General features: G+C 46.3%; 1 protein-coding gene across 1 annotated transcript in view; it reads right to left on the bottom strand.

Moving 5' to 3' along the window:
• Positions 1-21,779: 21,779 nt before the first annotated feature.
• Positions 21,780-23,676, bottom strand: part of LOC122367599 (serine/threonine-protein kinase/endoribonuclease IRE1-like) — a 159,757-nt gene continuing 157,860 nt past the window's right edge. Inside the window, exon 7 of the mRNA XM_043340861.1 lies at positions 21,780-21,971. Within this exon, the coding sequence (XP_043196796.1) occupies positions 21,780-21,971 (192 nt within the window). The remainder of the gene's footprint in view (positions 21,972-23,676) is intronic.

The raw sequence follows: 23,676 nt of genomic DNA, 5'->3' as shown, positions 1-23,676 counted from the left end.
CGTGCATTCGGTTAACGGGTATAGGGTGCCCCCGCGCAGGAGAACAAAATACTGCCAGTATTTCGGTCTCCAGGAAAAAAAATGGTCGTCAACCCGACACGAAGAAGAGAGCACACAACATGCGCACTGGAGGGGGGGGGGGGGGGTGGGAGGGAGGGAGGGAGTTTCTGCCCCGCCTGTTTTTATACCTGTTTAGGATTCAATAACGCATCTTGTGCTAAATTTTGACCTAGGCTCAAAAGTCAGATCCCAAGGTCAGGTCAAAGTCTGACCAACACCCCTCGGCACTGGCTTTAACGCTCAATATCTCGCTGAGATACATTGTTTGTTCGAATGATTTGAAACTGAGGATCAGATATGTGAGCACAGTAGAATCTGCTTAATAAATTCGCCTTGGTAACATGACGTTTTGGATTTATTATGCGGTGGCTTTATTAGCCGGAGTAGCAATTTTCATTAAAAAGGATGTATCGCGGCTCTACAGTTGGCCACATAAATACATAATGATGTTCAACTTTTAACATCGGTTGCCTGGGATGGTAGGCTGTGCCGCATCTCGCAGACTGAGTGACAAAGTTAAATGCTGTGGCCCAACACTCACCATATGGCACAATTGTGTGATAGGCGGCACAGTCTATCGTTCCATTCCACTGATAGATTGAGAGGTGTAGTCAACTATACCTTCCGTCCCCCCTGCAATACAAGCGGATAGGCTAGCATTCCTCATGCCTGATTGAAAGTGACCAGCGCACACTACAAAGCCGTCGCAGTTAGCGATAGCGAAGTCAACACATCCATCCACTCTGCTGTGATGCCTGGCTTGCCCGGCCCCCGCCGAAGTTAGTTGGTAGCACTGCTGCTCCACGGCGTACATTTCCTACCAGCCCATAGGGTTTACATGTTAAATGGCCTGTTTTCGGCGAGCGATATCTCGGTCAACCTTTGAAGGAATCAATGGTTCTTAGTCTCAAATGATAGATCGATGAATTTTCTTTCGACAATTCCTCTACCATTTTTCACGAAACCCAGCCGATCTTCTACGGCGTACAGGGTAAAGATTTCTCTGCACGCCAGCACCCGCGATCCGCCTCTCCGATCGTCGGTTCGCGGTCCTCGGTAGCGCAGTCGGTAGCGTATCGGGCTACAGATCCGAGGGTCGTGAGTTCGAATCCTGGGAGCGCCGCGTGATTTCGGCTAGAATTAAATGATGTAGATTCTTGAATGTTTGCATAATCAATTATTAATAGCTAATTGAATGTATCTGCCCATTAATCGGCCCTTAAAACCTGTTATTTAAGAAATTTAAGAAATGATTGTCACGTGCGCGTCACGACTGCCAACCATAAGCGCTACCATATTCTAGATTAAACTAACTTTTTGGTAGTCCCGACCACATATAGTAGGTTTTCTAGTAGTTATACTAGAAATTCCTACCAAAGTTCGTCCTACCCTTCACTCAATATACCCTGGGCTTGCCTGCTATGACAACGAAACAGTCGAGCATTGCCTGCTTCGCCGGGAACATTTATCTGAGGTGCATGATGATGGCGCTCTTGATAGCCCTGAGCTCCCTCTGCTGTTTGAAGTCCAAATGCTGCAGATTGCTGCCCCAGTATGGTTCATGGGGAGCGGGTTGGATGTCATCTTTCGATGGGAAAGACGTGACTGCGGACTGCAATTAGTTTGCAGTCCGCAGAGGCGCTGCAATAAAGTGCATTCGATAGCCCTTTCAAAGTACTTTCTGAGTGATGCTCTCAGATTTGACCTAAGGCCAACGGCTTAGCCTCCAGAAGGCAAAAACTACCAAAATTTGACGTTTTTGCGGAAAAGGTTTTTATATCATAACTTTTGACTCCAATCTTGCAAGGCGCTGATTTTACCGGCATCGCGTTTGTCTCGTCGAGACGCGTCGAATGACCTATAAGTTGACCTGAAAAGGTAGACTGGGAAATTTGACCTCAGGCCAAGACCATGGAAAAGGTCATGTTGCATGTCATTCGAGTTGTATTGTTAAGCTGAACATATTGATGGGTTTTCAGCGCTCTACAGCATGATTCTATCTATCTATGTTCACTGATTTCCTCGTGCAAAAGTCCATGTTTCAAACTTCTGGGGTGTAAACTGTAGGAATGACAAAATCCCAAAGTTTTTTAGAGGTATGATTGCTTAACCCTCGCCGGACCTATTTGTTTTCTACATACATACGCGCCGGCCGAGGGGGGGGCGGGTACGACCCCCCCCTCGCCGTTTCGCCCCTGGTGGAGCTAGCGCGTCGCGGAAAAAGCGAGCGTGTGCGCCGTTACGAGACGCAGAGATTGGTACCCGATTTTAAGGTCCTAGGTCAACCGGTGACCTCTGAGGTCAGGTCAAGTGCCCCAGGGTACGGTTCAGTTTTTGGTGAATAACTTCGCAAAAGACGGCCGCAGAGCCGCGATTTTGGCAGCATCGTGTTCGCCTCGCTCAGGCGCGTCGAATGATATACTTTTTGACCGGGTCAGGTCAACTTGGGGTGTTGACCTCAGGTCAAGGTCAGGTCAGCACCCGCAGGTCACGAAGTTGGTCAAAAGAAGTCATGTCGCATATCATTCGATTTGGCAGGTCTTCCTGAGTCCATTGGTGGCTTTCTCGACTCGCTAGCTCAATTTGATCAAGAGTTATTGACGAAAAACTAATATGACCTTGATGACGTCATAAATGACGTCACGCAAGGTCAACATTGCAAAAGTGACGCATCTAACCTTGCAAGGAGTGCATCAAATCACGAGATTTTGTGTGCTTGAGATAGTTGGAGATCGTTCCCGGCGCCAGAATAGCAGTTTTCATTTTTCCCCATTGACTTATAATGGTGAGGTCACGAAAATGACCTGACCTCATATGACCTTTAGGAAAAATCCGAGATATACAAATTGTGAGACTGATAATGGATACTAGATCCTGCAAGTTTCATTTCCCTCTGACATCTCCTCTGGCAGTGAGGGCGTTGCGAAGTTGCGACATCTGAAGACCGTGCAGAGGTTCACTTATGACGTCATAGGTCAGTGACCTGACCTGACCAAAAAAATGCGGTTGGTGTCAAAAGATGCGGCTTGGATCAAAGGTCAGGTTGCCAAGTTTCAGCTCTCTATCGCCAGCGTGTTCGGAGCTATCGCGAAAAAACCCTATGAGGGCGGGGCGGCACCCCCCTCGGCCGGGGAGGGTTAACTTGAGCTGGTGACCTGACCTTATGTGACCTGGGATCAAAATTTTCACACATGATGCAAAATTGATGTATCATAAGCGATACCAAGGTTCTCGGCGCTGCACGCTGCGGTTTTCCTTATACGCGCAAAAAACCGTCAACTGTGGCCAACCACCCCCTTCACACCCGGGCGAAGGTTAAACGCTTTTGTGTGCGAGATCTAAGACGGGATCCCGAAAGGCCCCCCTCCTCCCCTCCGCCCGCAATCGAACTTTTCATAGTTCGCCCGGAATAGAGTTAAATATAACGTCGACAGAGAGAAAGAAACCTAGGGTGTCCGCTTTCCTCTGGTCTCCTCTACTTTTAAATTTGACCTAAGGTCAAGGTCATGACCTGACATGAAAAGGTCATGTTGGTTATCAGGGGATCCTTGTCGTCGACAGTCGACTTGAACACATCTAAGGTTTTTCCATCGCTCGAATACGTCTCCATAAAAAGTAATCGTCAAAAAACTACTGCAGATCTGTTATGACCCGACATGACCTCATGGTCATAAAGAAGGGTAACCACAAGTGCAATTTTCCGATTCAGTGTTCATTCATTCATTCATTCATTCACCGATGTTTGAGAGCGTTTAGAAGGACTTTTATCCAAAAAGGCGTCTTTCAACTTTCTTCTGTCAACTTCTAAGAGACTGTGCAAAATTGGCCTGACCTTTAGGTCATCGGCTGGACATCAAAGTTCCAATGCATGTATTTTATACTTTTACTGTTATTGATCGCTGAAAGTTTCAAAGCGATCGTTCAGTCGGGGTAGCGATGGCAAACAAGTTCTAACTTTTTCTGAGGTAAGGTCACTTGATCTGCACTGCAGTTATCTGACCTTGTTACGCTTTACATGAAAATGGTTTCATGCAGCATTAGCTATTGAAACTGTGCTTACGCCCTCTACAGGTCCAGATGCCAAACCAAAGCCAGCGAGTGATGGAACTATAGAACTGTCTTCTTTTCAGATGAAAATGACTGATTGGCCGCTTGCTAATAAACAAATGAAATTCTGGGGAAAAATTTAAGTCTTTATATTCCAATTCTTATTCCATCCTAAGATCCTTCAATCGGTAAATCGCGTTTGATGGTGAAACAGATTTCGTAGTTAAGCTACGTTACTCAGAGAGCCATTTTTATTTTTAAAATGGACATGGAATGCACAACTTCAAGACGAGAAGCGGGCAGTATGCAAACTGCCCAAGTTTTTGGGCGGTATGCATACTGCGCAAGGGGTTGGGTAGTATGCATACTACCCGGGCGGTATGCATACTGCCCGGGCTGTTGGGTAGTTTGCATACTGCCCGGGCAGTCTGCTTACTGCCCAAGCTAGCATATGACCCGTAACATATACATACCTACTTTACGTACGTTTGCTATGCGTAGTTTTGTCCTTGGCGTACTTTTGTCCATACGTACTTTATACCCTACGTACCTTTGCTATACGTACTTTTGTCCGTGACGTACTTTTGTCCATACGTTCTTTATATCCTACGTACCTTTGCTATACGTACTTTTGTCCGTGACGTACTTTTGTCCATACGTACTTTATACCCTACGTACATTAGCTATACGTACTTTTGTCCGTAACGTACTTTTGTCCATACGTACTTTATACCCTACGTACCTTTGCTATACGTACTTTTGTCCGTGACGTACTTTTGTCCATACGTACTTTATACCTTACGTACCTTTGCTATACGTACTTTTGTCCGTGACGTACTTTTGTCCATACGTACTTTATACCCTACGTACATTAGCTATACGTACTTATGTCCGTAACGTACTTTTGTCCATACGTACTTTATACCCTACGTACATTTGCGATACGTACTTTTGTCCGTGACGTACTTTTGTCCATACGTACTTTATACCCTACGTACATTAGCTATACGTACTTTTGTCCGTGACGTACTTTTGTCCATACGTACTTTATACCCTACGAACATTAGCTATACGTACTTTTGTCCTACGTACATTTGCTGACGTACATTTGACATACGAACATTAGCGATACGAACTTTGGTCCGTAACCCGTCCGGGCTGCTGCTGCAGCTTCGAGCGCGGCGCCCGCGAGACGGCTGTCGGGAACGCTGTGACGAGCCGAGTAGACCCAGCTCGGGGAGCGGTATCGCGCGTGGTGCAGATGGGACAGGCACGGGCGAGGCAGACTGTTGACACGCCACACGGCGGCGGCCGGTCGGTGCATCATCGTTCATTCTGCGCGGGCCGGTGCGGGCGCCGCGGCGGCTCTGAAGGTTAGTCGGTAATCCTGTTTCGGCGTTGAGAGAAGGAATGGCGGCTGATTTCACCGCCGCTGCCGCAGCGGCACGGGGACCTGTAAGTCGCCCCTGACGTTAGTCGAATGAATAGGTGACTCATCGGTAGTTGGTGCTGCCGCCGGGGGCTCGGGAAAGTGGACCGTTTGACGACCCGGTGAGTATGGGTTCCAGCAGGTTAGTAAGGGAGACGTGACAGACAGCAGACAGCCTGGTGTGTCAAAAGTGGAAATAGCCGCCCGGCTTTAGTTCGCCAGCCTTGTCAATAGATGGCAGTACCACAATATGGGCAGCGGATCGTGCAATTGACGTCAAATTTTCGTTATCTGCTAAGAATTGAATGGCGGATCTTTTCATGCAAGAATCAAGTAAATCGGTCCACAACTTTTCGAGCAACAGAGATATGAAGTCAAACACCCTGCTAGAGCGGCGGCGCGGCGGCCGCACACTGGGCTGGGGGTCCGGAAAAGTGCTAGAAATTATTTGTGATTGAGTTGTTGATCTCAGTGACAAGCAAACATGCTAAAAACGAAGTGGGGCTGCTTAACCCTCGCCGGACCTATTGTCGGACCCCCCACCCCCTCGGCCGGCCGAGGGGGGAGGGTTGGTACGACCCCTTTTTGCCGTTTCGCTCCTAATAGAGCTAGAGCCTCGCGGAAAAAACAAGCGTGTGCGCCGTTTCAAGGCGGAACGATTGATACCCGATTTTAAGGTCCCAGGTCAACCGGTAACCTCTGAGGTGAAGTCAAAAAGCCCAAGGTAGGGTTTGGTTTTTGGCAAATAATTTCGCAAAAATGGCCGCAGAGCAGCGATTTTGGCACCATCGTGTTCGCCTGGCTCAGGCGCGTCGAATGGTATACTTTTTGTTTGGGTGAGGTCAACTTAAGATATTGACCTCGAGTCAAGGTCAGTTCAGAGCCCATCAGGCCACGAACTTAATCGAAGGAGGTCGTATCGCATATCATTCGATTCGGGAGGTCTTCCCAAGTCCATTGGTGGCTTTCCCGAGTCGCTGGCTCAATTTGATCATGAGTTATTGACGAGAAACTCCTATGACCGGTGTGACGTCATAAATGACGTCACGGAAGGTCAAAAATGCAAAAGTAAAGCATCGGATCTTGTAAGGAGTGCACGAAATCACGATTCCGTGTGCTTGAGATAGTTTGAAATCATTCCATGCGCAAAAACAACAGTTTCCTTATTTCTCCATTCACTTTTAATGGTGAGGTCACGTGACCTCGAAGAGTAGCAGGCATTAGCAAAAATTGCGAGTAGGGCATGACAGAAAGATGATTGGTGGTTTGTATGGCATGACCATTTTTAACGGCTCGAAATAACATTTCTCAAAAAGTCTAACTAAAGAGCAAGTTGTTGTTGATTATCACTGACTTGTGTTTAGGGGTTAATAATGACTGAATTTTTGAGTTTGGCGCAGAAATGTTGACAGCATTGTGTGCGTTGATCAATTCTAAGCTCAGGGACATATATTTCATTTAGATTATAAGCGTTTGTTTTTCACAACTTCCAGCGTTTTAAAAAGCGCCGGGCCTTCAGTAGAGCGGCGAGGTGACAATTGCCCCTACATCATGTGGTTTACTGGCGCATATCTCGAAAAGTAGCAGGGAAAAGCAGCAAAGCACCTATATGGAACAAAAGATGAGTAATCAGAGGCTAGTATAAAATGTTCATTTTTAGCCGCTCGAAATAACGTTTTTTATAAAAGTCTAATTGAAAAATTGGATATGATTTTAAATTACGTCTTGCAGCTGCTTGCAAACAGCTAGCTTATCTTGCAGAAAAGCGATGCAATATGTCAGAATGATGTTGGCATAGTGAACAACAGTGCCCTGAACTAGTCTGACAGGAAATTTCGTTCAAAACGACGATTGGTCAACTAATAAATTACCACTAAAGTTCATCATTAAAATCGGTAAATGTGGTGGCCTATACATAGAGAGTCTAAATTGTCTTGTGTTTGGTGACAACTGACGACCTCAATTTTGACCTTAGGGCAAAACTAGCATCGGAATCGTATTCTTCGATCAATTTGGGATTAAATGATACCTATTTTGTTCATATTGCGGACAGTCAGTTTGGGGGAATTTCTAGCGCTTTTTCAGGCTGCCGGCCTACAGTGGGCCGGCGGCAGCCGTTACGCGCCGCCTGGGAGACTGGCGGCGCTGAACGGTTCCGAATTGGCACTGGCACTGCACTAAACCCTGTTAACTGCTTGGAATAGTTATTATAGCAAAATTTTCATTCAAGTGAGGAATAACCAAGGGCAGAAAGTATGTATGCTTGTGTGCGTACTATGTGAGCCAAGAATCTGCATTAGCAGATACTCGCTAATATTAGATCCAGCCAAGTCCAAACGCATTCCAGGTGATGTGTTTCTGATGGGTCAACAATATTTATCGTTCGAGGGCGGATACAGTTTTAAAAATACAAAAAATATTTTTGCACAGCTCTATTCCTTTAATAATTCTCTTCAACGCCTCATTCCTAGTTAAGCGAATTAGCCCACCCTGGTTGAATAAATAAGGCGATTTCCCCACAAGGTCGGGGAAAACCGACCGAAAACGGCTGCGCTCAACGTTAATTTGGGCATGCAGACTCCCCGCGCCCCGTAGGGGGGGGGGGCGAAACGGCCCCCCCCTGTCCTTTTCGGTCGATATCTCCTAAACGGCTGGAGATATCGCCACCAAACTTTCAGGACCCCTCCGGGCATCAATTTTACACATTGTGACAAAAAAATTTTCCAGAGGCTATGATAGGTTGGCCACAAATGACGTCAGAATGACGTCATGTTCTGTCATTTTCGACCGAAAAAAAGACCTTCGCGAGAAGACCTGTCAGGCCTACAGCTTTGAAGATACAGAAAAATGATCGAGACATAAAAGGTGTAGAATTGACAGGGCTACAAAACTGCTATCTCGGATTTTTGAAATTTTTGAGTTTTAGCCCCGAAAAATCAAAACAGCATTTTTTTTGTATATTAGCCAAAAAATCCAAAAAGTGTTTTGAGTTTCGACAAAAACGGAATATATGTGATAGTACCTACCGTCTTCTATCCACATACCAAATTTCAGATCGATACCTCGTTTTTTGGCCAAGTTATAGCGAAAAAACTGTTCAAAAATGATGACGTCAAATTTTCAAACTCAATTTTTGTCAATCATAGACCTCGTAGAGCAAAACAAAGACCACCATTAGACTCCCCGTGACGAGCTGCATTGAATGGATACCCATTTTATTCAAAAATATCAACTTTGAAATTTGACCTAATTTGACCTGACCTTGACCTGACCTTCACCAAAACGTGACCTAGGCTGGCCCCAAAGGCTGCCTAACCCACATAATCGCATTTGTCATGTAAAATGGACCATAAAACATGTATCACACGACACTTTCATATTGTGACCCCGGTGACCTGACCTCGCTGTGACCTGACCTGGTATCAGTGACCTCAGATAGCAAAGTATGTGTTTGACGAACAATGTACCATTGATGGTTTTCAATGAATTACCAATTTACTCGATTTCACAACACATTTCTTGAAATGCCTGTGAACGGTGAAAATCTGACCTTTGACCTGACCTGTGACGTCATCGGTTTGACCTAGGTCAATGAAATTTGGTCACAAGGTAGTTCCCGGGTGGGGCTATCGAACGCCGTTTGAATTTTGAAAATCGGCCGGTAACTTTCCGAGATCTTAGGGGGGGGGCCGAAACGGCCCCCCCCCCCCCCCACGGGTGGTAGGGTCCGCCGGTAGCCCTATGGGGCGCGGGTTAAAAACTCGCATTGGGCGGATAGGGTTTCCCAGGTATTGGCTCCAAAACACCGTATTCGGCTCCCGAATACGTCCAAGTGACCCGCCTCGTTCCTAGTTAAGCTCTAATTAGATCAAGTGACTCATAGAGAGCGAAAAAAGCGACAAAAAGCATGAATTTCCCTATGGCGGCGGGCTGCCGGGTTGCCAGACGGCGCACCGGCTATTTCCGCTTTTAACACACCATGGTATGGTATGGTCAGCGGACCGGTGACAGTGGGCGCTGCTCCATATCCAGCCAGCGTGCCGCGGAATGGGTACGTTGCTGGTTTTGCTGGTTGATTGCGAGTTGAACCATATCAAGTTTTTACCATAGAAAGCCAATAGTTTCTGAGTTATAAGCCGCCAAACATAGGGTTGCAGCGTGACCTCCAGGAATTGCCTGAGGCTATATCTCGGAAACCGTTGTTCGAAGAAAAAAATTCTTGGCACCAGGGCATATTTTAAGGCACTTACTGCGTCCCATTTTGGGACGCAGCCCCTCGCATTGGGACGTAGCCCCTGCTAATTTGACCCACTGCGTCCCTGCTAGAGATGTCAATCGGATACCAACTTTTTGGTATAGGCCGATACCAAAGTACCGATACCAACTTGGTATTTGGTATTTCAATCGTAATGTGTTTGGTATTTTGTTGGTATCATAAACCCTCACTAATGTATAAGAGACTAAGAAATCGGTAAAAAGTTGGTATTTCCCTCATTTTCCCAAGTTGGTTTGGTTTCGGTATTTTCCCGTGGTTTTAGTTGGTATTTGGTTTGGTATCGGTATTCCGATTTCCCGTAATTGACATCACTAGTCCCTGCCCTGTCCGGTTCCCTGACCTGTGCCCTGCTGTCTGCCCTGACCTGTAGGTACCCGGCCTTCCCTCTAAAATGACCTGTGCCATGCCCTGCAACCTGCCGTGCCCTACTTTCTGCCCTCCTCAGTGCCCTACTCTGTTCCTTGCCCTGTGCCCTTAGTCGTGGCACGTGCCCTCTGCTCAACTTTGGGACGCAGTAAAAATTTGTTAAAATATGTCCTGCTTGGCACAGCTGGCTTCCTCGCCCATCACAACCCATTCGACCAATTTTAAGCAAAAAATAAAATATGAGGGTGTACGGCTTTGGTCGATCTATCGTGGAATGCCCCAACTATCAATTGCGAGCAATGAAGGCATTGCAGATCACGCATGTAAAACATTTGTATAACTTTCCGTCAAAGAAGTGGTTTACTGCATTAGAATTAAAACAGAAATGGAGTGGTTTGGACATAATGACGTGTAACTCACTGGTCAGCAAGATACCATCGGAATGGCGATCGGTGCAACGATGCTCTGAACCTGCGTCAGATGCTCATATAACATTGGAAAGGTTATTCAATGTAGAAAGTAGGTACTACGAAATGGGCTTATATAATTTAAGTAAAACCTAAACTAAATGAAACGTGCTCATGCGAACGTAAATGGGGTGCAGAACTTGGTTTGGCTCCGGACTGGAGACAGATAACAAAATATTTAACCGAAAGTACAAAGAATATTGATCTAAGATGGCTGCAATTTATTTTATTTATTTATTTATTTATTTATTCTATCACCAACAGGGCAACCCCCACTTACAGGTGAAGTCACAAAAAAACACACACACGCACACACACACACACATATACACACACCTCATGCAGACAATAACAACCACGCCCGATAAACGATTGTATGAGCTCGATGTACTATGCCTTGCCGATATATCTAAAATGTCAAATATCAGGGGGCTGTCATCCCGAGCTTTCCTATGTGCCGGGCGCCCGACTCTTTAACATTAGCCGTGACGTCACGGAGCGTACACTTCTCAGCTGGCCTTCGCCGCAAGTTTGGCCTTGCATATGATTTTGAGGGTCATGGTTGTAAACAAGTTCCTTTCCGGAAACGTTCCGGAAACGCTAGAAACGTTGTCATGCTTTTATTTTCCGGAAAATGCTTCATTACTAATTCGCGCCTAAAATCACTTTAACCCTCGCCGGCACAGGGGGAACCCCCCTAAGGTTTTTCGCGAATGACTCGCGTAAAATGCGGCCGATCACGACGAAACTTTCAGTATCCTCGCATTGATCATTTTGACACCTACCCTGAAAATTTCATGACCCTGACCCAAATGACCTTTGACCTGTGACCTCTTTTCCGAGACCATGTTTGGCCGGAATCACGATTCGGCGTATGTTGGCTCGCATTAGCCGCGCGTTTGCAAGCTTTTCGTGGTTTCAATCGTCCAAACATGTGATTTGATGTTGCTCCCGTGCATTAGGGTGGGTGTCAAGGTCACCTGAAGGTCAGGTCAGGTCATTGACCTTTGGTGACCTCGGTTCACTTTTTCGAGTTTTACATGTTTCTAGGCTAGTTTTTGGAGCTGAATTCGAATTTAGCAACCATTTGACCATTTACGAAGTAGTTTTGGTGCCTTCGTAACATGCTACGAAGCTGTCAGAGACGGATGACAGGTACTACGAATACCCGTCACGACCCCTACCGGTTGACCTCTGACCTGACCCGACCTGGTCTGAACGCTTAACCCGCGCCCCGTAGGGGGGGGGGGGGCCGAAACGGCCCCCCTGTCCTTTTCCGTCGATATCTCCTAAACGGCTGGAGATATCGCCACCAAACTTTCAGGATCCCTCCGGGCATCAGTTTTACACATTGTGACCAAATATTTTTCTAAAGACTATGATAGGTTGGCCACAAATGACGTCAGAATGACGTCATGTTCTGCCATTTTCGACCGAAAAAAGACCTTCGCGAGAAGAGCTGTCAGGCCTGCAGCTTTGAAGATACAGAAAAATGATCAGGACATAAAAGGTGTAGAATTAATAGGGCTACAAAACTGCTATCTCGGATTTTTTGAAATTTTTGAGTTTTGACCCCCAAAATTCAAAAATACAATTTTTTGGATATATTAGCCAAAAAATCCAAAAAGTTTTTTGAGTTTCGAAAAAACCGCAACATATGTGATAGTACCTACCGTCTTCTATCTACATACCAAATTTCAGATCGATATCTCGTTTTTTGGCCAAGTTATAGCGAAAAAACTGTTCAAAAATAATGACGTCAAATTTTCAAACTCAATTTTTGGCAATTCTAGACCACGCAGGGCAAAACAAAGACCACCATTGGACTCCCCGTGACAAGCTGCATCGAATGGATACCCATTTTATGCAAAAATATCAACTTTGAAATTTGACCTAATTTGACCTGACCTTGACCTGACCTTCACCAAAACGTGGCCTAAGCTGGCCCCAAAGGCTGCCTGACCCACATAATCGCATTTGTCATGTAAAATGGACCATAAAACATGTATCACACGACACTTTCATATTGTGACCCCCAGTGACCTGACCTCTGTGACCTGACCTGGTATCAGTGACCTCAGATAGCAAGGTATGTGTTTGACGAACAATGTACCATCGATGGTTTTCAATAAATTACCAATTTACTCGATTTCACAACACATTTCTTGAAATGCCTGCGAACGGTGAAAATCTGACCTTTGACCTGACCTGTGACGTCATCGGTTTGACCTAGGTCAATGAAATTTGGTCACAAGGTAGTTCCCCGGTGGGGCTATCAAATGCCGTTTGAATTTCGAAAATCGGCCGGTAAATTTCCGAGATCTTAGGGGGGGCCGAAACGGCCCCCCCCCCCTACGGGTGGTAGGGTCCGCCGGTAGCCCTACGGGGCGCGGGTTAACGACATCATCTGTGATCAAAACTAACACGATATTCGTGATCAGCACCCCGGAAAACCCTTAGCAGCCACACTTTACGACTTTCTAACAGGTCCCGATATTCCCGATTTTTGGGTCATTGACCTGACCTGGAAGGTCAACCGATGACCTAGGACCTTAAACTTAAATATCATTGGCTTCCTCTCGTGACGGGCAACACGCTCGTTTTTTCCGCGAAGCTCTAGCGTCTTCAGGGGCCAAATGCGAGAGGGGGGGGGGTCGTACCAACCCCCCCCCTTGTGCCGTCGAATGACAAAATGGCCTGTGCCGGCGAGGGTTAAACATAGGTTCCTTAACGATTTCCTAATTGTACACTGTTGCGTTGTCTGCATGGTGAGGAGAACGCTAACCGGTCAGAAGGGCGATGTGTTGTGAGGAGGGCGCCGACAGGTCAGGAGGGCGCTGTACGATGAACGACTGGTCAGGAGGGCGATGCATGGTGATGAGGGCGCTATGCGTTGCAAAGGGCGCCGGCTGGTCAGGAGGGCGCTGAACGCGAAGATGTCGCCGACAGGCGAGGAGGGCGCTAACAGGTCAGGAGAGCACTGCACGGTGATGAGGGCTGCGACAGATCTGGAGGACGCTGTCCGTGAAGAGGGTGCCGACAAGTCAGCAGGGCGCTGTATGGTGGGGAGAGCGCCGACAGGTCAGAAGGGCGCCGTGTGGTGAGGAGGATGCCATACATACGATGAGAAGGGCATTATACGAGTGAAGAGGGCGCTGACAGGCCAGGAGGATACTGTATAAAGAGGAGGTCGCGGACAGGTGAGGAAGGCGATGCACGGTCATGAGGGCGCCGACAGATCAGGAGGGCCCTCTACGGTGAAAAGGGCACCGACTTGTCAGGAGAGCGCTGAACGTAGAGGGCGTCGGTCTGGAGGGCTTTGTAATTTGTATGGTTTAGAGGCCGCTATACAGTGAGGAGGATGGCGACAGGTCAGGAGGACACTGTACGGTGAGGAGGGCGCTATAATACGATAAGGAGGGCGCTGACATGTGTGGACTTGTGGAGGACGAGACAGATAAGGAGGATGCTGTGTGATAATGCCCATGAGGGCGCCAACTGGTCTGCCCGGAGGGCTCCGAATGTGAAGAGGGCGCTGACAGGCCAGGAGAGCGCTGAAGGCCGAGAAGGGCGCCGAACAGACAGAAGGGCGCTAAAGGTGAGCCGAGGGCGCTAGATGGTCAGGAGATTGGGAGTGGATATCCGGCACTTCAGGATTGTGGGTGCATCTTCACCCACAAAGAGATATAAAATTGCATAGACTACTACATATCTATGTAGTAGTCTATGAAAATTGTTAACCTGGGCGCCAGTGCCGCATGATGTCCCGCAATGGTTTACCGTCGAGGGCGACTAGAGTGCTGGACAGTGGACACTGATAGGCGCCATCGGCGCACAGAATGATCGTGGAAGGCGCCTGCTAGATTTGGGAGGGGCTAAAGCCCAGTGTGCCCCCCTCCCTGGCTGCGCCCCTGAGTCCTTTGTCTAGCGATTTTCGAAGTACGGGGACCCGCAGTTGCTATTGTACACGAACCCCAACTCTAGCCGTCTGTCCTGTCCAGTAACAACCGATAACATTGATATCGACTGCCGGTCCCTGCACAAGAGCAGCTGAGGTTTTCTGTGCGTGCCCTCTGACAGCTTATCGTTGTTCCCTGTGAGGGTGCTGGGACAATTTACTCAGGGTCGCTGTACAGTAGCAACTGCGGGTCCCCGTACCTACCTACGTATCGCTCCGTAGCGCCTAGCGGCCTTGGGAGCTGCCGGTGACTACACGGCCTACGGGTCCCGATTCATGTGGGAATAACACCACAGGGCACCGCATCTTTTTCGAGATAAATGACCGTTCCGAAGCGTGTCGCATTTTCCTGAGCATAACCTGGCGTTAACATAATATTAAGCGCCTGCAGGCCCCCTCCTGCCTGCGGCTGACAGCTTTCTGACGAGCCACCTGGCGATCGCCAACTCAACCCTAATTACGGCGTTGTCCACTAGGTGGCGGGGTCATACGATCCAAGTTAGGACAAGGAATTCTCATAATTATTTTGTTATCATATTTTCCCCTTTTTTAAAGTCATTTAAAAGCGCTATTGCAGAAGTAATTTTTCGATTGGCAGCGATTGCAGCCGCCGCATCAGGGTCCGGATCGAGCCGGGGAGCGTATGCCCCGGTGACGTCACCGTAGTGTTGCAGATTTGTAACATTAGCGAGCCCGGACGATCTTACCTAACTTATACGGCCTTGGTTAGGTGAGCCTTCAGTATACGTGCTTAATGCAGTGCGGTAACCGGCCCTTTGATACAACATGCAGTGATCGAGAAAAATCGGTATAAAATCAATACCGTTTGACCTTTTTCTGTCATTTCTTCTTGACAAGGATTAAAACATAAAAGATGAACGGGAAGAGATGATAGTAAAAGATATGCTGTAAAAAAGGAATAAAATAAAATAGTGTTGTAAAAGACACTGCGCTAAATAGATGTTATGTATGTACTTCACAACATGCTTTTTAAAAGCGCCAGGAGCATCAGCAAAGAAACCTGCTTCTGGTGAGCTACGTAAAAAGGAGTTCGCCACGTGTGACAATCTCACAAACAAACCTCGCTTCACAGTGTTCACACGTGGACAGGGTTCATAAAAAAGTTTGCTGGTGCGGACCGATCGGGTGGGTGCATGCATGCCGAAACTGCTGAGTAAGAGCCCGGAGTCATGACGTGAACTAAAGAGGTTTCGCATGAACATCAAATCGTGCTGGACTCTTCGGGATGATAGACGTGGCAGTCGGAAGTGGCTTAACCCGCGCGGGGCTGGGGTCTCCAGCCGAACGCGCGGGGCTGGGGGTGGGTAAATTTTACCCCCCCTGTTATCTCCCGAACTAATGGTCCGATTTGGAAAATTCAAACGCCAATCGAAAGATCTCATCACGAACAACTAAAAACATGTACTTAATTTAAAGTTTGAGCCTTGAGGTCAAGGTCAAGGTCATGTCAAGGGTACAAATTGCAAGTTTCTACAGTATCGGCCTTGCACCGTAGTTGCCGAAGAATGGACTGAGACTGATTGCCCAAAACGTGTTCTTAGGCTACCAAGACAATATTCGCTGCTTACAATATCATTCAGAGGTCACGTTCAAGGTCAGGTCAGGTCAGGTCAGGTCACCAAAAACAAAATATAGAAAAGGGCATGTGCGACACATGTTTTATGGGTAATTTTATTCATAGAATTCAATAGGCACACTCAATAGGTGATATGGACCACATCTGGATGAATTTCAGGTCGAGGTCAGGTCAAGGTCAGGTCAAGTGAGGTCAAATTTCGAAGTTGGTTGTTAAGGCCTAAGAAGGTGTCTATCTGATGCAGTTTTTCACGGCGAATCGAATGGTGCTATTTTTGTTTCCGTGCGAGGTCTAGAACTTCCAAAAAATTCAGTTTTCAAAATTTTTGTGTGTCCTGACGTCATGAAATTTTTAATAACTCCCACATTTTTAAATCGATTCTTCTAAAAATTGGTATGTAGGTGCACATAGACTACATCTCTGACATATATTCCGGTTTTTTCGATACACTCAAAATTTTGGATTTTATAATTAATTTTCCAAAAAAATCAGTTTTTTGAAAATATTTTGGCCAAAATCCAAAATTTTCAAAAAACCGAGATAGCCATTTGATAGACCAAGTAGAATTACGTATAACCTTTTTTGTTACGTCTTGATTCCTTTAAAAATGAAGATGTTAGCGGCGTTTGAAATTTTGCCGTTTTTGAGGCGAAAATGGCGAACATGACGTCACTAAAACGTCAATTCCTCAAAAATTTTCCGACGGATTTCGCTCAAATTTTCAGGGAACGTGTCAAATTGATGTAAGAAAAGGTACTGAAAGTTTGGCGGCGCTGCGCGCCGCCGTTTTTGAGTTATGGCAAAAATTCGCGAGGGTGGGTAAAATTTACCCCCCCCCCCCAGCCCCGCGCGGGTTAAGAGATCGGCATATGACAGCGATGAGATGTGTCGAGAGGACGTATGCGCACAAAGCCACATCAGAAACTTGTGCTGCACTCGATCCATCCGCACCGTGTGGGTTTCAGCCGCACCCGCCCATATCAATTTTCATATCAATTTCGCATCTTGCACAGAATATTGCCAACAAGAAAAATGTTAAAGATGTTCGGAATGATCGGAGATGACCAGTGCGTGTTTTGTAGGGTGTCCCAGAATTGATGGCGGTCTTCGAAAAGTTTGTTTACCTTAAGTTGAATATTTTGCAGTGATGTATTTTTCAAAAAATCATGTGCAGGGGCGTTCCACGACAAATCGACAAATAAAAAATTAAATTTGCACCCTCATATTTTATTCTTCGTTGAAAACTGGTGGAAGGGGTTGTGATGGGCGGGGAAGCCAGCTGTGGCAAGGATTTTTTTCTTCGAACAACGGTTTCCGAGGTATAGCCTCGGGCAATTCCTGGATTTCGCGCTGCAGCCCTATGTTTGGCGGCCTATAACTCAGAAACTATTGGCTTTTTATGATAAAAACTTTATATGGTTCAACTCACAATCAACCAACAAGCATTTTGGCTATCTCGGATTTTCAATTTTTGAAAATTTTGATCACGTGACCTTTTGTCCTATTTTTCGAAGAGTGACATTGATATTTTCCTTACTGAAAGTTGCAATTTTGTCTGATGACGATTAAAGCCTTATCGATTGTCATTCATATGCGATAATGAAAAAGTGGTTATCGCCCTGCGTTGACCTCAGGTCAGGTCATTTTTATGACCTGTCCATTATTACGAGCGGGAGCGACAGCGAGATCTCGAGAATAAAGCAAGATAGCGACAAGCGGTAAACGGTAAAGGGTACACACGGATAAGGTCTATAATTTTTACTGAGGTCATTTTCAGGTCAGGTCGAAGATGACGTCACAGGAGCTAAAAGGAAGTCAAAATGCGGCACTATACATATATATGAAGTTTTTCTCAAATAACTTTCAAGGTATCCCAGCTAGGAACAAACTAATAGCACCATCGTGATCCTCTCGTCGATCCGCATCGAAACATATGTATGTTGACCTCGAAAGGTCGAAAGGTCAAAAATTGACCTTAGATCACGTGACCTAAGGTCAACTTTTGACCTTTCGACCTTTCGAGGTCAACAAACATATGTTTCGATGCGGATCGACGAGAGGATCACGATGGTGCTATTAGTTTGTTCCTAGCTGGGATACCTTGAAAGTTATTCGAGAAAAACTTCATATATATGTATAGTGCCGCTACTTTGACTTCCTTTTAGCTCCTGTGACGTCATCTTTGACCTGAGCTGAAAATGACCTCAGTAAAAATTATAGACCTTATCCGTGTGTACCCTTAACCGTTTACCGCTTGTCGCTATCTTGCTTAATTCTCGAGATCTCGCTGTCGCTCCCGCTCGTAATAATGGACAGGTCATAAAAATGACCTTACCTGAGGTCAACGCAGGGCGATAACCACTTTTTTATTATCGCATATGAATGACAATTGATAAGGCTTTAATCGTCATCAGACAAAATTGCAACTTTCAGTGGGGAAAATATCAAGGTCACTCTTCGAGAAATAGGACAAAAGGTCACGTGATCAAAATTTTCAAAAATTGAAAATCCGAGATAGCCAAAATGTTTGTTGGTTGATTGTGAGTTAAACCATATAAAGTTTTTATCGTAAAAAGCCAATAGTTTCTGAGTTATAGGCCGCCAAACATAGGGCTGCAGCGCGAACTCCAAGAATTGCCCGAGGCTATATCTCGGAAACTGTTGTTCGAAGAAAAAAATCCTTGCCACAGCTGGCTTCCCCGCCCATCACAACCCATTAGACCAATTCTAAGCAAAAAATAAAATATGAGGGTGCAGGGAAAGGAATCTTGGTGCAGGGCACTTGTCGATTTGTCGTGGAACGCCCCTGCAGTGGCATGCGTGCTTATTGTTGCACGTGCTGACCTACTTTCTAGCATATAAAAACTCGTCGATGTCTCTATTAAGCATTTCTAAAAATCAATGTCGCAAAGCCCTGAAGAGGTGTCCAGCATGCGCCGGGAGTGCTCTTTGGCAGTGCGCTCCCGGGCCGTCGGCATGGTTATCGGCGGCATGAAGCCAGGGCAAGTCGCTCAAGACCTGGAGATTCCAAAACGGTCGCTGGAACGCTGGCTTGCCCTTCACCGTGCTGGCAAAGGGCTTGAGAACCAGGAAGGACGTGGTCGCAAGTCCACCATCACACGCATCGCCAAAATCGTCATCGCGAAGTCCGCCTTCAAGCGGGGGCATTCAACCAGAAAACTGTCCAACAAGCTTTCACAGCGAGGTCATCCGGTATCAAAGTCCTCTGTACACCGTTATTTGAGGACCTGTCTTGGTCTCAAGCCTCTCTAGCCGCAGCTGCAGCCTAAGCTGTCCCCAGAACAGAGGCGCCGCCGTCTGGAGTTCGCCAAACAGCACTCCAGCTGGACCATTGACGACTGGAGACGGGTCATTTTCAGCGACGAGCCGCCCTACCAGCTACACCACCCACCCAACCGCCAAAACGACCGAGTTTGGGCCCATGGCTCTTTTGACGTCATCCCAACGGAAACTGTCAAGCATCCGACCAAGGTCATGGTGTGGGGCGCGATGAGCTTCCGGGGGCTGTCTGATCTGCACGTGGTCCCCCGCGGCCAGACTGTCACCGCCACCTACTACCAGGACAACATCCTCGAGACGGCCCTGAAGTCTGCGTTGAGCAGAACCCGTGAGAACGGCCCTCCGACAAAGGTCAAACTCCACCCTGACATGTCCAAGGTCATCTTCCAGCAAGACGGCGCCCCGGCTCACACCGCCGGCACGAGCCAGCAGTGGTGCGAGGAGCACCTCCCGGACTTCTGGCGGAAGGAGGTGTGGCCACCCAACAGCCCGGACCTGTCTCGCCGTCTCCTATCCTGTCTCCTATCGAAAACCTCTGGGCCATCGTCCAGAACAAGATGGACGAGATACCAGCTGCGACCTCCAGGGACGGCCTGGTAGACAGCCTCAAGCTCGCCTGGAGGAAGATCCCGCGCGAGACGCTGGACAACCTGATCAGTGGCATGCCAGAACGCATGCAGGCGTGTGTGAAGGAGAGGGGCGGATACATTGGTAAATAAACCGTGTCACCACGCCGACTGGTTTTTGCCACAGGGGCGATGATTTAGACCGCCATCAATTTTGGGACACCCTGTAAACGAGCTGTAGAAACAGCATCACATTTATTTGTACATTGCCCAAAAGTTGAGGCTTTTTGGGATGAAGTATGGAGAGCTTTAAAAGAGGAAACCGGTCATATAACAATATGGAGCTATCTCCTCGTAAGATATTGTTTGGTGTTGATTCAGACAAACATTATGGTTTAACCTTCGCCCCAATGCAGTGGGGGGGGGGGGGCATATGTTACCACCCTGTCGCGTTTTTTGCGTGTGAATAAAAAACCGCGGCGCGTAGCGCCGCGCCGCTTGGGATAGCTTTTGGTATATCAATTTTGGACAATGTCTGAAATTCTTGACCCCAGGTCATGTCAGGTCAGGTCACCAGGTCAAGCTAACTGACCAAGCCTAAAAAAGTTTGCAATCATGTCCAGCCTGCAGTGTTTGTCAGAAAGGTTTCAAACTTGGTGGATAGCATGCTGTTATAGACGCCTACAATTTGTATATCTCGGATTTTTTATATCCGTGACCTAAGGTCAGTTCAGTGGCGTGACCTTTCCATTACAAGTCAATGGAGAAAAATGAAAATGCCTCTAGATCCGTGTGTACGCATAGGAACAGTCCAAATATTTCAGAATCACAATGATTTAGGCCACTCGTGATTTTTGTCATTTTTGCTGATAGCCTCTAGAAAGGTCATCCGAGGTCATTTGAGGCTACAAACAGTTTTTTGCCAATAACTCGCGATTGGAAAGAGATAGAACGCTGGGGATGGTCTCATTGTGTTTTTCTTGTTGAGACGCATCGACTGATATGCAATATGACCTTTTCCTGTCAGGACCTTGACCTGAGGTCAAATTTTCAAGTTGACCTTTCAAGGTCAAATTATAGTTCATTCGACGCGTCTCGGAGGGGAACACGATTCTGGCAATAGAAATGTCGTGGCTTTTTGTAGTCGAGAGTTATTGTCGAAAAAAAAACTTTTTGTAAAAACAGCTATTTTTGGAGTTTTTGCCCTCTGGAGGCAAAAACCGTTGACCTGAGGTCAATATTGAGAATAACCTTTCAAAAGAAGAGCTCATAAGCTATCGATTGCACTTCCATGCGTTTTTCTAGCTACCATAGTTCCTGAGATAGCGGCATATTTTCTGAAAAATATAATGACAATTGGCAAATTTTGACCTTTGATGACCTCTGGTCACCTCAATATTGCTCTAAGGTGAAAAATTACTGAAATACTTTCAACCGTACGCATTGAGAGCTATCGACTGCTTTTTACCGCGTCTTTCTAGCCCTTTTAGTTTTTGAGTTAGAGGTGGGTGGTAACATATGCCCCTTTCCCCCACTAGGGCGAAGTTGGCTGAGACCGCCACTGGGGCGAGGGTTGAACCTATTGCTACTACTGGTCAAATCTTTTATATGGAAACAAAGTAAAAAAGGAAATGATGTAACGGTGCGGTTGTTTTTGATTCATTTACAGACGTTTTTTAATGTGCAGGTAGGTGTACTCACCACTGTAGAATCTCACTCACCACGGTAGGTGTACTCACCACTGTAGAAATCACGTAGGTCTGGCTTATCGCGACGGATTTCTGCAGCCTCCCACACATGCATCAGCAGAAGAGGGAACTTGTCAGCTATGTAGTTGACCAGTCCACTCTTGGTGTTGTGCACAATGCGTCGTCCTTCTTCAGGTACCGCATCGAAGTGGTGCAGCTGCGTGAAGAGCATACTCATATGTTACGGCAATGTGTCAACTTAGGCAGCGTGCAAACTGCCCGGGTAGTATGCAAACTATTCAACACATTGGGCAGCATGCAATTATGCACACTGGCCAAAAACCTGGACAGTTTGCATGCTGCCCAGTTTGTCCGTTCAAGCTTCAAGCCTCACACTTATAGGACGCAGGTCGAACGAAATCCCCCCTCGGTTTTTCGCAAATAACTAAAATAAAAAATAAAATAGTAACAAATAAAAATATAATAAATAAAGGTAGGTGTAAAATTGATCAATGCGAGGGTACTGAAAGTTTCGTCGCGATCGGCCGCTTTTTACGCGAGTTATTCGCGAAAAAACAAAAAAAAAACTACACATGCGAGGGTTAACCCGCGCCCCACTGGGGTCTGCGTATAACACGCCCTACTGGGGGGGGGGCTATTCATAGCCCCCCTCCTAACTCCGAAACTACTGAACCGATCGTCAAAATTCAAACGGCGTCTGATAGCCCCGGAAAAACTGTCGAGCGAAACCTAATTTCATTGACCTCGAGGTCACCGATGACGTCACAGGTCAGGTCAAAGTAAAAATTATTAGCATTTTGAATTCTTCACGTTTTGGGCTCTGGCCGCCGTCTTACATGTCAGATCAGGCTCATTTTTGGTTCACACACTCGTGAACAGATACTCTAGATACTTTGAGGGTACCAAACTTGTACTTTGATTTTCAGGTCAGGGTCAGGTCATCACAGGTCACGAAAATATTATATCATCCGTCGGTCACGTGACACATGTTTTATGGTCCATTTAGGACAAACATTTCGAATTTGATGTCGTCTGTGTCATTCGAGGTCATTTTGAGTCAAATTTAGCTCAGGTCGGGTCACTTTCAGGTCAAAAAAGGTCAAATTTTGAAGTTAAAATTTTTCAACAAAAAAGTTGTCTATTGGATGCAGTTTGAACTCAGGAACACGATGGTGCTATTTATATTGGCGTACGATGTCAAATTCGTGCTGAAAAATTGATTTGAAAAATTAATAATTGTGAATTCTTTGCAATAATGCGTATAACTTGGCCATTTTTGAAGCTATTTAGCTAAAACTTGCTAGAGTTAGTCATAATAATGCGTTCTATCACATATATTCCGTTTTTTTCGACAAGTCGAAACGTTTTTGAAAAAATGTAAAAATATAAATTTTGAATTTTATTTTATAAAATTTTCGAAATTTTCAAAATTTCGAAAATCCGAGATAGCAGTTTGATAGCGCAGTCTATTCTGAGTCCTCTCATGCAAAGAAATTGGATCTAGCTTAAAAACTGAGCTCTTGGGAGCGATTGCCGTGGTTCAATGTTTTGTGTCGAAATCGGCCGAACATGACGTCACTCTGACGTCATTTTCGGCCGAATTATGGTAGGTACGAAGTTCAAATTTTGACACAAGGTGTCAAATTGATGCAGCCGAAGGTACTGAAAGTTTGGCGCCGATACGTCAAGCGGTTTGGAAGTTATTGCAGAAAAACGAGAGGGGGGCTATAAATAGCCCCCCCCCCCAGTGGGGCGCGGGTTAAAACTAAATTGATATATTTCGATATTGCACCGTCATCAGAATAATAATTTTTATTCTGATGACGGTGCAATATCGACATATATCAATTTAGTTTTAATTATATCAAATTGCAACATACAACATGAGCATAAGGTTATTC

The sequence above is a fragment of the Amphibalanus amphitrite genome, unplaced genomic scaffold (genome assembly GCF_019059575.1).
Source record: "Amphibalanus amphitrite isolate SeventyFive unplaced genomic scaffold, NRLGWU_Aamphi_draft 000880F_arrow, whole genome shotgun sequence".
Lineage (NCBI taxonomy): Eukaryota > Metazoa > Arthropoda > Thecostraca > Balanomorpha > Balanidae > Amphibalanus > Amphibalanus amphitrite.
This window is presented reverse-complemented; position numbering and strand designations above follow the sequence as displayed.